The 13892-nt window shown below is 34.7% G+C and overlaps 1 protein-coding gene across 1 annotated transcript; it reads right to left on the bottom strand.

Moving 5' to 3' along the window:
• Positions 1 to 8840: 8840 nt before the first annotated feature.
• Positions 8841 to 10075, bottom strand: LOC143048902 (uncharacterized). Its single transcript, XM_076222768.1, has 2 exons — positions 9615 to 10075; positions 8841 to 9251 (listed from the first exon to the last, which is right to left on the bottom strand). The coding sequence occupies exons 1-2, from the start codon at positions 9864 to 9866 to the stop codon at positions 8841 to 8843; spliced, it is 663 nt and encodes a 220-aa protein (XP_076078883.1). The 5' UTR covers positions 9867 to 10075.
• Between the last annotated feature and the right edge of the window lie 3817 nt (positions 10076 to 13892).

Below are 13892 nucleotides of genomic sequence, written 5' to 3' on the forward strand. Positions count from 1 at the left end.
TGAGGTTTTTACTTTGTTACACCAGATGCTCTAGAATCTACTCATCAAGGCCAAACAAATATTAACTTCAAAAGCATTAATAGCCGAAATTCTGAAAAGTTAGGCCAATACAGATACGACAAAAACCTAGTATCTGTTTCGAATCATTTAACAGTATATGAACAGTAGATTGACAGAAAATCATCAATGATATTTATCAACACAAATAGTTATTAAAGTTACCAGGATTATATACCAGACCCGCGTTTCGTCTACATAGGATTCATCAATGACGCTAATATAAAAAAAAGTTATAAAGCAAAACAAATACAAAGTTGAAGAGCATTGAGAACCCGACAACCCAAACAGTTGTGCCAATTACGACTAATGTGATCTACTCCTGGGATAAGAAAATCCTCAGTTTTTCGAAAAATTCAAAGTTTTGTAACAGTAAATTTATAAAATGACTATATAATTGACATTCATGTCAACACCGAAGTGCTGATTACTTGGCTGATAATACCCTCGGGGACGAAACATCCACCAGCAGTGGAACCGACCCAGTGGTGTAAATAGTTATCAAAGGTACCAGGATTATAATTTAAAACCCCAGACGCGCGTTTCGTCTACATAAGACTCATCAGTGACGCTCAGAACAAAATAGTTATAAAGCCAAACAAGTACAAAGTTAAAGAGCATTGAGGACCAAAAATTCCAAAAAGTTGTGCCAAATAAGACTAAGGTTATCTTCTCCTAGGATAAGAAAATCCCTAGTTTTGGATTTAACTCCACCAGCATTAGCACCATCGACCTAGTGGTTGTAACATCTCATTAATGACACCAAACGTTCTATTTGGTAAGCCAGACAATATATACTTTTTCTCAATGGCGCTCGCATCAAATTAGTTTGAATGCTAGACGTTCTTCTCATCTATTCACGCTTTATCAAGGCGTTAAAATCAATCCAGTTGGAAGGCAAAATCAAAAACTAGATTAAGCATTTATTGAACATGTTTTAACCGGAAATTATGAAAGATTCTGGAATAGATTACATAACATCTAAAACTTTTTTATATGTAACTACAAGCAGACAGTTCGTTTTACCTTTATTAAATTCAAACTGAAATGTACACTTTGTAATTAGTAAATATACTTGTCAATAGTGAATAAATAAACGCAACAGTAGTATACCTGTATCCAATGGACGTCAAGTTTGTTAATTATTCCCTATTCCCTATTCTTTACCTATTCCCTATTCCCTATTCGTTACCTATTCCCTATTCCCTATTCATTACCTATTCGTTTCCTATTCCCTATTCCCTATTCGTTACCTATTTGTTACCTATTCCCTATTCCCTATTCGTTACCTATTCGTTATATATTCCCTATTCCCTATTCGTTACCTATTCGTTACTTATTCCCTATTCCCTTTTCGTTACCTATTCGTTATATATTCCCTATTCCCTATTCGTTACCTATTCGTTACTTATTCCCTATTCCCTATTCGTTACCTATTCGTTACTTATTCCTTATTCTTTTCCTTTTTCGTTACTTATTCCTTATTCCTTATTCGTTACTTATTCGATTTTTGATATCCTTCCCCCTTTTTAATTGTTTATATTCTTATCTCTGGTTATAGTTCTAAATTTGTTGAGGTAAAATGACCTTTTTATGACCTATTTATATGTGTTTGTGCTCAACCGATCCTGTTGCTTTATGTTCGATACTTATTTTTATCTTATTTGATTTTTATACGTTCTACCTTTTAAATGTTTTATATTCGTATGTTTGAACATCTGGTTCTTGGTTCGAAGAGGTGAAATCACCTTTTAGCGATTGTATAAAAATAAAGATGTGGTATGATCGCCAATGAGACAACTCCCCACAATAGACCAAAATGACACAGAAATTAACAACTATAGGTCACGATACGGCCTTCAACAATAAGCAAAGTCCATACCGCATGGTCAGCTATAAAACATGTTAGCGGGGTGTACATCGTTTCGGAGCTTGACTAATACCTTGTTTATAACAGGCGTATTATACGTTGCACCTTTTAGAAAATGATTTTCAATTGTGTTCTTTTCACTGGTGGTAAATTTTGGTTCTAAGGGGTGATTTCACCCTATAAGCGCGTATGTACCTGTTTTAGCGCTCGACTGTTACCCTGTTACTTATTCGTTTCTTATTCGCGTCTCATACGTTTGTTATACGTTGCACCTTATAGAAAATAGTTTTCAAAGCTTTTCTTGTCTCTGGTGGTACCTATGTGTTCCAAGAGGGGATAGAACCCTATAAGCGCCTTTGTACCCGTTTCAGCGCTACACTGTTATCCTGTTTCTTATTCGTTCCTTATTCGCTTATAAAACGTGTGTTATACGTTCCAATTTTAAAAAGAAATATTTTGGTGTCTCTGGTGGTTACTGCCGGTTCTTAGAGGTGAAATAATCCTAATAGAACATATGTACCCGTTCCAGCTCTCGACTGATACCCTGTTACTTATTCGTTCCTTATTCGTTTTTAATACACGTGGTATACGTTGCACCTTGAAATAAAGCGATTATCGATTTCTTACATGTCTCTGGCGGTAATTATGTGTTCTCTGAGGTAAAAAAAAAACTTATTAGCGCATTTGTACCCGTTTCAGCGCTAAACTGATTCCCTGTTCTTTATTCGTTCCTTATTCGCTTTTAATGCACAGGGTTTACGTTGCACCTTGAAATAAAATGATCTTGAATTCTTCTCATGTCTCTGGTGGTAACCATTGTATTCTTACAGATGAAATAACCCTATTAGCGTGTATCTATCAGTTCCAGCGCTCGGTTAATACCCTGTTACCTATTCGTTACTTATTCGCTTATAATACGTTTGTTATACGTTGCACCTTTTAGAAAAGGATGTTCAATTGTGTTCATGTCTCTGGTGGTCATAATGTGTTCCTAGAGATGAAATAACCCTATTAGCGCGTATGTACCCGTTCCAGCGCTCGGATAATACACTGTTACTTATTCGTTACTTATTCGCTTTTAATATGCGTGGTATACGTTGCACCTTGAAATAAATCGTTTTTCAATTGTGTTCATGTCTCTAGTGGTAACAATGTGCTCTTACAGATGATATAAACCTGTTAGCGCTAATGAATCCGTTCCAGCACTTGGTTAATACCCTGTTACTTATTCGCTTTTAATACGTTAGTTATACGTTGCACCTTTTAGAAAAGGTTTTTCAATTGTGTTTATATCTCCGGTGGTAATAATGTGTTCTTTGTGTTGAAATCACCCTATTAGCGCATATTTACCCGTTCCAGCGCTCGGATAATACCCTGTTAATTATTCGTTACTTATTCGCTTATAATACGTTTGTTATACGTAGCACCTTTTAGAAAAGGATTTTCAATTGTGTTCATGTCTCTAGTGGTAACAATGTTTTCTTAGAGATGAAATAACCATATTAGCGCATATGTTCCCGTTACAGCGCTCGGTTAATATCCTGTTACTTATTCGTTCCTTATTCGCTTTAAATACGTTTGATATACGTTGCATCTTGAAATAAGTCGTTTTTCAATAGTGTTCATGTCTCTAGTGGTAACAATGTGCTCTTAGAGATGAAATAACCCTTTTATCGCGTATGTATCCGTTCAGGCGCTCGGTAAATACCCTGTTACTTATTCGTTACTTATTGGCTTATAATACGTTTGTTATACGTTGCACCTTTTAGAAAAGGATTTTCAATTGTATTCATGTCTCTGGTGGTAACAATGTGCTCTTAGAGATGATACAACCCTGTTAGCGCGTATGTATCCGTTCCAGCGCTCGGAAAATACCCTGTTACTTATTTGTTACTTATTCGCTTTTAATACGCGGGGTATACATTGCACCTTGAAATAAATCGTTTTTCAATTGTGTTCATGTCTCTGGTGGTAAGAATGTGTTATTAGAAATAAAATAATCCTATCAGAGCGCGTGTACCCGTTCCAGCACTCGGATAATACGTGCTGGAACAAGTAAATACGCGCTAATAGGGATATGTCATCTCTAAGAACACATAGTTAACACCGGAGACATGAAAACAATTGAAAATCGATTAATTTCAACGTATACAACTCATATTAATAGCGAATAAGGAACGAATAAGTAACAAGGTATAATCTGAGCTCTGGAAACGGTAGATACGCGCTAATAGGATTATTTCACCCTTAAGAACACATAGTTACCACCAAAGACACGAAAATATTTCTTTTAAAAAGTACAGAGTATAACACACGTATTATTAGAGAATAAGGAACGAATAAGTAACAGGGTATCAGTCAGGCGCTGAAACGGGTACATACGTGCTAATATGGTTATTTCATCTATAAGAACACATAATTAACCCCAGAAACATGAACACAATTGAAAATCAATTTATTTCAAGGTGCAACGTATACCACGCGTATTAAAAGCGAATAAATAAAAAAAGCGAAAAAGTAACAGGGTATTAACCGAATGCTTGAACGGGTACATACGCCCTTATAGGGTTGTTTCATCTCTAAGTACACATTATTACCACAAGAGACATGAACACAATTGAAAATCCTTTTCTAAAAGGTGCAACGTATAACAAACGTATTATGAGCAAAAAAGTAACAGGGTATTTACCGAGCGCTCGAACGGATACATACGCGCTAACGGGGTTATTTCATCTCTAAGAACACATTGTTACCACTAGAGACATGAACACAATTGAAAAACGACTTATTTCAAGGTGCAACGTATAACAAACGTATTTAAAGTGAATAAGGAACGAATAAGTTACAGGGTATTAACCGAGCGCTGGAACGGGTACATATGCGCTAATATGGTTATTTCATCTCTAAGAACACATTGTTACCACCAGAGACATGAATACAATTGAAAATCCTGTTCTAAAAGATGCAACGTATAACAAACGTATTATAAGCGAATAAGTAACGAATAAGTAACAGGGTAGTATCCAAACGCTGGAACGGGTACATACGCGCTAATATGGTTATTTCATCTCTAAGAACACATTGTTACCACCAGAGACATGCACACAGTTGAACATCCTTTTCTTAAAAGTGCAACATATAACAAACGTATAATAAGCGAATAAGTAACGAATAAGTAACAGGGTACTAACCCAGCGCTGGAACAGTTTCATACGCGGTAATCGGATTATTTCATCTCTAAGAACACATTGTTACCACCAAAGACATGCACACAATTGAAAATCCTTTTCTTAAAGGTGCAACGTATAACAAACGTATAATAAGCGAATAAGTAACGAATAAGTAACAGGGTACTAACCGAGCACTGGAACGGTTTCATATGTGGTAATAGGGTTATTTCATCTCTAAGAACACATTATTACCCCCAGAGACATGAACACAATTGAAAATCATTTTCTAAAAGGTGAAACGGATAACAAACGTATTATAAGCGAATAAGTAACGAATAAGTAACAGGGTATTATCCGAGCGCTGGAACGGGTACATATGCGCTAATAGGGTTATTTCATCTCTAAGAACACATTATTACCACCAGAGATATGAACACCATTGAAAATCATTTTCTAAAAGGTGCAACGGATAACAAACGTATTATAAGCGAATAAGTAATGAATAAGTAACAGGGTACTAACCGAGCGCTGGAACAGTTTCATACGTGGTAATATGGTTATTTCATCTCTAAGAACACATTATTACCACCAGAGACATGAACACAATTGAAAATCCTTTTCTAAAAGGTTCAACATATAACAAACGTATTATAAGCGAATAAGTAACAAATAAGTAACAGGGTACTAACCGAGCGCTTGAACGGGTACATACGCGTTTATATGGTTATTTCATCTCTTAGAACACATTATTACCACCAGAGACATCAACATAATTGAAAAAAGATTTAATTCAAGGTGTAACGTATAACAAACGTATTATGAGCGAATAAGGAACGAATAAGTAACAGGATATTATCCGAGCGCTGGAACAGGTACATACGCACTAATAGGGTTATTTCATCTCTAAGAACACATTGTTACCACCAGAGATATGAACACAATTGAAAATCCTTTTCTAAAGTGCAACGTATAACACATGTATAATAAGCGAATAAGTAGCGAATAAGTAACAGGGTACTAACCGAGCGCTGGAACGGGTACATACGCGCTAATAGGGTTATTTCATCTCTAAGAACACATTCTTACCACCAGAGACATGAACACAATTGAAAATCGATTTATTTCAAGGTGCAACGCAAAACACACGTTTTATGAGCGAATAAGGAACGAATAAGTAACAGGGTACCAGTGTAGCGCTGAAACGGGTACATATGCGCTAATGGTTTTTTTTTTTTCACCTCATAGAACACATAATTACCGCCAGAGACATGAAAGAAATCGATAATCGATTTATTTCAAGGTGCAACGTATACCACGCGTATTTAAAGCGAATAAGGAACGAAGAAGTAACAGGGTATCAGTCGAGCGCTGAAACGGGTACATATGTTCAATTCGGGTTATTTCACCTCTAAGAACCGGCAGTAACCACCAGAGACAACAAAATAATTCTTTTTAAAATTGGAACGTATTACAAACGTTTTATAAGCGAATAAGGAACGAATAAGTAACAGGATAACAGTGTAGCGCTGAAACGGGTAGATAGGCGCTAATAGGGTTTTTTATCCCTCTTAGAACACATAGGTACCACCAGAGACAAGAAAACCATTGAAAATCATTTTATAAAAGGTGCAACGTATAACAAACGTATGAGACGCGAATAAGAAACGGATAAGTAACAGGGTAACAGTCGAGCGCTAAAACAGGTACATACGCGCTTATAGGGTTAAATCGCTCCTTAGAACCCAAAGGAGTAGGTCCAGTAAGACCCATTTTTGGCCCCAAAATATAGCAGTTTTACAAAATTGTTAAAATGTAAACTTTTAGTCATTTATTGGATAGTAGAAAGGTTCTGTTACATAAATATGGGCTCTTTTTGACAATACAATGCACATATATTGAGAACTAGCACCATTAATTCATGCTAAATTACTGAAATCTTCACAATTCCAGCATTTTAGTTAAATTTTAGACGGTTTCCGTGTAAAACGAAAGTGGCCGCATTCGTGTTCATCCAAAATATTGAAATGGAAGTTGTATTTGATGATAATACATAACATATATAAAGATTGAGGATGAACACGGATGCGACCACTTTCGTTTTTGACAAAAACCATCTGAAAAGTGACATTTTTTCGCATATTTGGTAGATTTCTCATATTTGAGCCTGAATCGGATCGTTTTTAATGACTAAATAAGTTAAAATCTTTCACATAAATTAATTGCATCATATGAAATAGACACTTAAGTGTTTAAAAAGTGGTCAAAATCTTTCGTCAGATAAAACTGAAATTTGAGGCCAAAATCGGTCCTTACCGGACCTACTCCTTTACCACCAGTGACAAGAACACAATTGAAAATCATTTTCTAAAAGGTGCAACGTATAATACGCCTGTTATAAACAAGGTATTAGTCAAGCTCCGAAACGATGTACACCCCGCTAACATGTTTTATAGCTGACCATGCGGAATGGACTTTGCTTATTGTTGAAGGCCGTATCGTGAACTATAGTTGTTAATGTCTGTGTCATTTTGGTCTATTGTGGGGAGTTGAGTTGTCTCATTGGCGATCATACCACATCTTCATTTTTATACAATCGCTAAAAGGTGATTTCACCTCTTCGAACCAAGAACCAGATCTTCAAACATACGAATATAAAACATTTAAAAGGTAGAACGTATAAAAATCAAATAAGAAACAAATAAGTCTCTAACATAGAGCAACAGTATCGGTTGAGCACAAACACATATACACATGGAAAAAAGTATTGCAACACCAAATTGAAATTAAAATTAAAAAAACACTTTTCATATTTTTGGGATATAATTTGGTAAAATAGAACTAGTTAAACATTATTTAAGTATCACCTGAGTTTAATCAATAAATATCGACTCGATAATTTTTTATCTGCACATGCAGCTACTGTACCCGTAAACAGCAAAACAGTTGTTTTTATCCTCATTGTTTTCAACCCTTTAAATAACCAAATTTTTAAAGTTATGTAATTGACACCCTATAATGGGTCCTTGACAACTCTTAACTGCAGCAAGATGGCAGATTATCAGCATAAGGGAAGCAGGGATGTCGCTGTAAAAACTGCACGTATTGTTGGTCATCACCATTTCACTATAAGTCGTTTTGAGAATAAATCAGGCAATAAACGCTGTTAAAGACATTCCAAGATAATGAAGACCCCTATACCATTTGCTAAGGAAAATCAAGCATAATGAAGGTTGGTCAGAAGGAAGCCCATTGCATACAAGACAATCCTAAAAAGAGAGTGGTGGCCATACAGGAGCATTTTAACAAGAACTGTTCGAGATCGACTCATCGCTACTGGTTATCGTGCGATAAGACCATTTCGGAGACCTTTGCTAACGAACAGACACTACATCTGATACGATTTTAGGGTCTGACAATCCTTCTCTAAATATTGTCGGACAGATTTTGGTGCAATATAGCGATGGCGTAGCCCTCCATTATATGTTTTATTATCCTTACCCCGGAATTCAATATAGTTTCCGTAATCATCTTCTCCTAATTGTATTTGAGAAATTTGCAGATTACGGTGTTCGTCACGACCACGTAGACCAAAATATTTACAGTTGTAGAAAAAAACAGTATGCAATAAACTTTCGGATGAAGGATGAATGATTACCAAACACAGACTTGTCCCACAATATTTCTTCCTGTTCAACTGAAATTGAATCTGCTTGTTTAACATTTATACCATACCCATCTGATGTTTATTTCTTCATCTGTGCATCAAGTATTTGTCTAAACCTCAGAAATCTGTCATCAGACTCGTTCAAAAAGTTAAGATTAGAAACACCGTGTGACCGCATTCCTCTTAGTCCAGTTACAAGAAGATAAAGTGTTTTCGCTGGATATTTCTCTCCATTCTTTTTCCAAACTTCTACTACAAATTTTCTTAAAATGCTGTTAATATCTTGAACAGACAAATCCTTCAGGTTTGGTATAATTAAACCACTACCAATTTTAGAATTCTTCCAGTCTTCATAGACATTAACTGCCCATTTTGTGGCTTTCTTTGTGTTTTTGTTCTCAGCATCTTCAATAAGTGTATCAATTTCATTGTCTGTCATTTCTGCAAACCTTGATTCGACTCCTTGTTCCTGATCTTTAGGTTCTTCATCCTAAAATAAGATAATATCACATAATTCAACACATGGCAGAGGCAAATCCGGCAGTGGCAAATATTTCATGAAGGTTCCGGATGAGAACAATTAAACAATAAAACTAGTCGGAAGTTTCCGCAAATGATTATATCAAGGGTCTAAGTAGCAGACCCAGAACTTTTTATTTAAGGGGGAGGGCTGACTGACCTAAAAGGAGGGGGTGCGCGTCATGCTTCAGTGATTCCCTATATAATTAACCATTTTTTTCCACAAAAGAGGGACCCGGGACTCCATCCCTTGGATCCGTCTATGGGTCCACACCTCAAATCATGCAATAATGGGTCTGCGCGTGGCAGATAATTCTAAAAAAAAAAGACGTACCTTGACATTTTGGATCTTTCCGTTTTCTGAAGGAACTTGCAACCATAGATCTAAGTCTAGTCCTAGGTCAAATGAAACAGCTGAGGTGTTGATTAAATCTCCAGATGCATTCTCATCCATCAAATTACTAGGAAACTCTCCAAAAAAGTCCTCTATATTTACATTTCTCAGTTCCATTTCATTCTCCAATGTTTCTAATACTTGTGATAAGATCATATCATCCTCCGATAATTCATGATGAAATCCATCCATTTCAACGTCTTGTTGGGCGGATGTGATTTATGCGGGAAAATTGTTGACGTCATGTGTTAAAACAGTTATTGGCCAATCAAATCGGTATATGTTTTAATTTGCACAGCACGAGATGACCCATTAACCCGAACTCCTTCGTCGTTCGGGTTAAACAGGGTCACTCGAGCTGTGCAAATTAAATCCCATATACCGACTTGCTTGGTCAATAACTATAACGTAATTCATACCTCAATCAATCAAATATAATTCTACAAAACAATTTGGGCTTTAAGTATTCATAAAACAAGTTTTATCCAACCTATTATTCATACCAGACAATTTTATAAATCTGTTTTGCCACCTTTGTTTTACGTAAAATGAAAGCAAACAAATTTCTAACATGATCCATTCTTCATTACAACTTCATTGTATTCTCTAAAAACTGGTCTTACGAAAAGCGAGTATTATTGATCAGTTACGTCGCTTCTTCTCATGACGTCTCATGCAAGCTAGGATTCTGCTGAAAGTCTTCTCATCTTAAAAGTTTATCGTAATAAGAATTAACTTAAGTATGTACTTAAATGAGGTGTTGAAGTTGGTGTCAGATGTTCAGACTCCTTGGTGTTTAGACGCCCGTCAAAATTTTGACTGGACGTATTATGGTATACAAATGTCCGACGTCCGTCCGTCCGTCCTTCTGTCCGGCGTAAACATTTCGCACCGTATTAACTTGAGAACGACTTATCCAAATTTCATGAAACTTAATATAGCTGTTTCTTATGATGGTTAAACGATCTGTATACTTTTTGGTGAAAGTAAGATTAAAACTTTTTTAGTTACGGGACTTTAATTTGTAACTAAAACAAGGATGCGGGTTTTTTTTCACATGTTGCGCCGTATATTTGGTGATGATTCAAAATTTTATTTTTGAGTAATTGAGTATTTTGAAAAAAGAAAAAAAAAGGGGGAGGGTTTTTTCACATGTCGCGCCGTATATTGAAAAGGATTTATGGTTATTGCTTAAAACTTTACATACTTCTTAGTTATATTAATCTAAAGATCTGTATAATTTTTGGTGATGATTCAAAATTTTATATTAGAGTTATCGAGTTTTTAGTGAAAAAAAGGGTTTTTTTACATGTCGCGCCGAATGTCAGAAACTATTTATGATTATTGCATATTATTCACACACAAATAGACGACGAGCGTATCATGCGCTCATGGCGCAGCTGTTTATTATCCATACTTAGTTTGCCCCATAACACCCATTTATCATTTCATATATGATTTAACAGCTAATAAAAGGTAATTAGCAAAAATTTAAGCAGATCTTGATTTTTTAGGTTTTTTTTTTTTTTTTTTTTTGCTTTTGGTTTGAGACGCAAATATAAGGTAAAAGTTCGAGTCAGCCTTTTCCAGCCATATTTTAAAAGTCAAATATCGCGAAAGGAGCTCTATGACCTATCAATATTTTTAGGTTATTTTGTTCCTTAAAGTGCTCTTCCGACTTATAGTATCAATTTTAAATTCTTGATTTTTTTTCACCTTTAAAGTACATCTTAAATAAAATAGATAACAAAAATGATACTGTAATCTGTCAATCAATTCATATGCATATGATCTTTGATAGACGTTGTGAATACCAAATTAATATAAAATATAAAACTACATTGCAATGGCAATAATCAGAAAAAAGGAATATCAGTACGGAACTAACACAACAAATATTGGTACTTTATTTCGTAAAAGCAAGGATTTGTATAGTAATTAAAATTATCATAGTACAAGCAACCATGACGTTTAAGATTAAACATAATCAGTAAATATTAGTACGATACTGATGAAATAATAAGTTGTGAATAATGCATAGGAAACATTAAAATTCAGTATGAGCCCTTACTTCTCATACGAAATATTTAAACACAAAACATATATTATTAGTGCAGGACATCTTTTCTAAAATATAAAACAAAAGAACATACGAAGTCAAAAATGCTTTCTTTCCTAGAAAAAAAATTTAAAAAGCTATAAATAAAAAAAAACAGTATCCTAAAAATCTAAAAAGGAGCCACTTTGGGTCTTTGGACTCTCTATTCCTGTGTGTACAATACTTATATTACCGCACTGTTCACAGAACATTAGATTAAACAGTAACATGTGATATAATGTAAATCACTTCAGACGATTGAAAACCAACCCACTTTAGGTTAAACCCGATACAATTTCAGCGTTTTTAACCGATTTTGCAGTGTGCTCTGATGTTGTGATGTTAACCCGAATACGAGAAAAGGGGTGAAACAGCACACCGTAAAAAAACACTACAAAAATTAGTTTTAAAGAATGCAAGAAATAAAAATGACACACGGTCAAAAGTCAAGGAGCACTAGCACTAATACAGCTACTGGGGTCATTTATTTCCAAAGAGCTGTAGCATTGGTTTTTAAATTCGTACTTCAAGTTCAGATAGTAATATCAAGGATAATAGTCTAGAGATATATATTTTTTTCCTCGTTATAAAGATAATGATGTAGACCAAAGTATGATGGCCATTTCTACTTTCAGTTTCCTTAACCACGTTCATTAACACCTTGTTATACTATTTGGCAAAAAATCCGTATAGTATGTATACACAGCAACACTTTTTAAAAACATATTTGATCTAAAAGGACAAATAAAACGATGTACGTTGCTTTTTTTTAAAGTCAGTCAGTATATTTTAGACAAAATAATTAATCTTTATAAATCAATGTTTTGCTATACCTTGTATAAGTATAGATGATTTTTCTCGTCTCAATTTAGTATTGCCAAAGCACAACAGTCTTTCTTCTTCGCCTGCATGAGGAATCTGTTAACTCAACATTTCAATACAATTACGAAATTGAAATTTGTTAAATTTCATCCCACCGAGTCCTTAGTCAGTGAATTGTATTCTTGGAGTCATCACATCACAAAAAGACGGTAAAAACAAGTTTAGTTGTCGATCTGTAAATAGTCAGACGGTGCCATTAAAATTCTCGTATTGCCTTGCGCACAGTTTTTTTGTGGATAATGTTCTATCTGATTAAAATTATCCCTGATTTCGCTATACTCCGACGAGTGGACGAACCTTTTTATACGATAGGTCTAAATTTTTAACAGATTGGCTTTTGTTTTCAACTGTTTTACTAATGCTATACTCGGAAAATTCACACCTAATATGTCTTTGTATGGTACCATGGGTTTGAAGCCATGCAAACTCAAACAGTGGACTAGTGTTTTTAACAACTGGACACGTTTTGATAAAATGAATGATGATAGAGGAAATAAAATAGTGTATATATGGGGTATCACATGTAAACAAAAAAAGTAAAAAATTGGCATTTGAGAGTAAAAAATAAGTTTAAAGAACTTGATATGGAATATTTGTGCATTGGTGCTATTTTGAACAAGGATTTAATTAAGAATATTGAAAATGTATTGTATGTTCTGAAAAATTAAAGGAAGAATGGTATGACAAGATTATGTCAGACGATAAAAATAAATTACGTACATATAGAATGTTCAAAAATGTATATGGCGTAGAAAATTATTTGATTTTTAATATACCAGGTAGATACAGGAGTGCTTTGGCCAAATTTAGATGAGGTGTATTACCCATCAGAATTGAAACTGGTCGCTATGAAAATATTTGGTATTGAAAATAGATTATGTTTTAACTGTACCGATAACATTGAAGATGAAAAACAACGGTTTTGTTAAACTGTCCTGTATATTCAGATATTCGTAATGTTATTTTTTAACCATTTTTTTACGTTATTTTTTTACGTTGTGTTTCCGTTGTGTCGTTTGTTTTCTCCTATATTTGAGTGTGAATTCACAATACTATAAGACGTGTCACGGTTCTAATTTCTATCCCAAATTCATGTATTTGGTTTTGATATTATATTGGTTATTCTCATCGGATTTTGTCTAATGCTTAGTCCGTTGCTATGTGACAGTGTGTTACATTTGAATGTTGTGTCGTTGTTCTCCTCTTATATTTAATGCGTTCCCCTCAGTTTTAGTTTT

Source organism: Mytilus galloprovincialis, chromosome 10 (genome assembly GCF_965363235.1).
Source record: "Mytilus galloprovincialis chromosome 10, xbMytGall1.hap1.1, whole genome shotgun sequence".
NCBI lineage: Eukaryota > Metazoa > Mollusca > Bivalvia > Mytilida > Mytilidae > Mytilus > Mytilus galloprovincialis.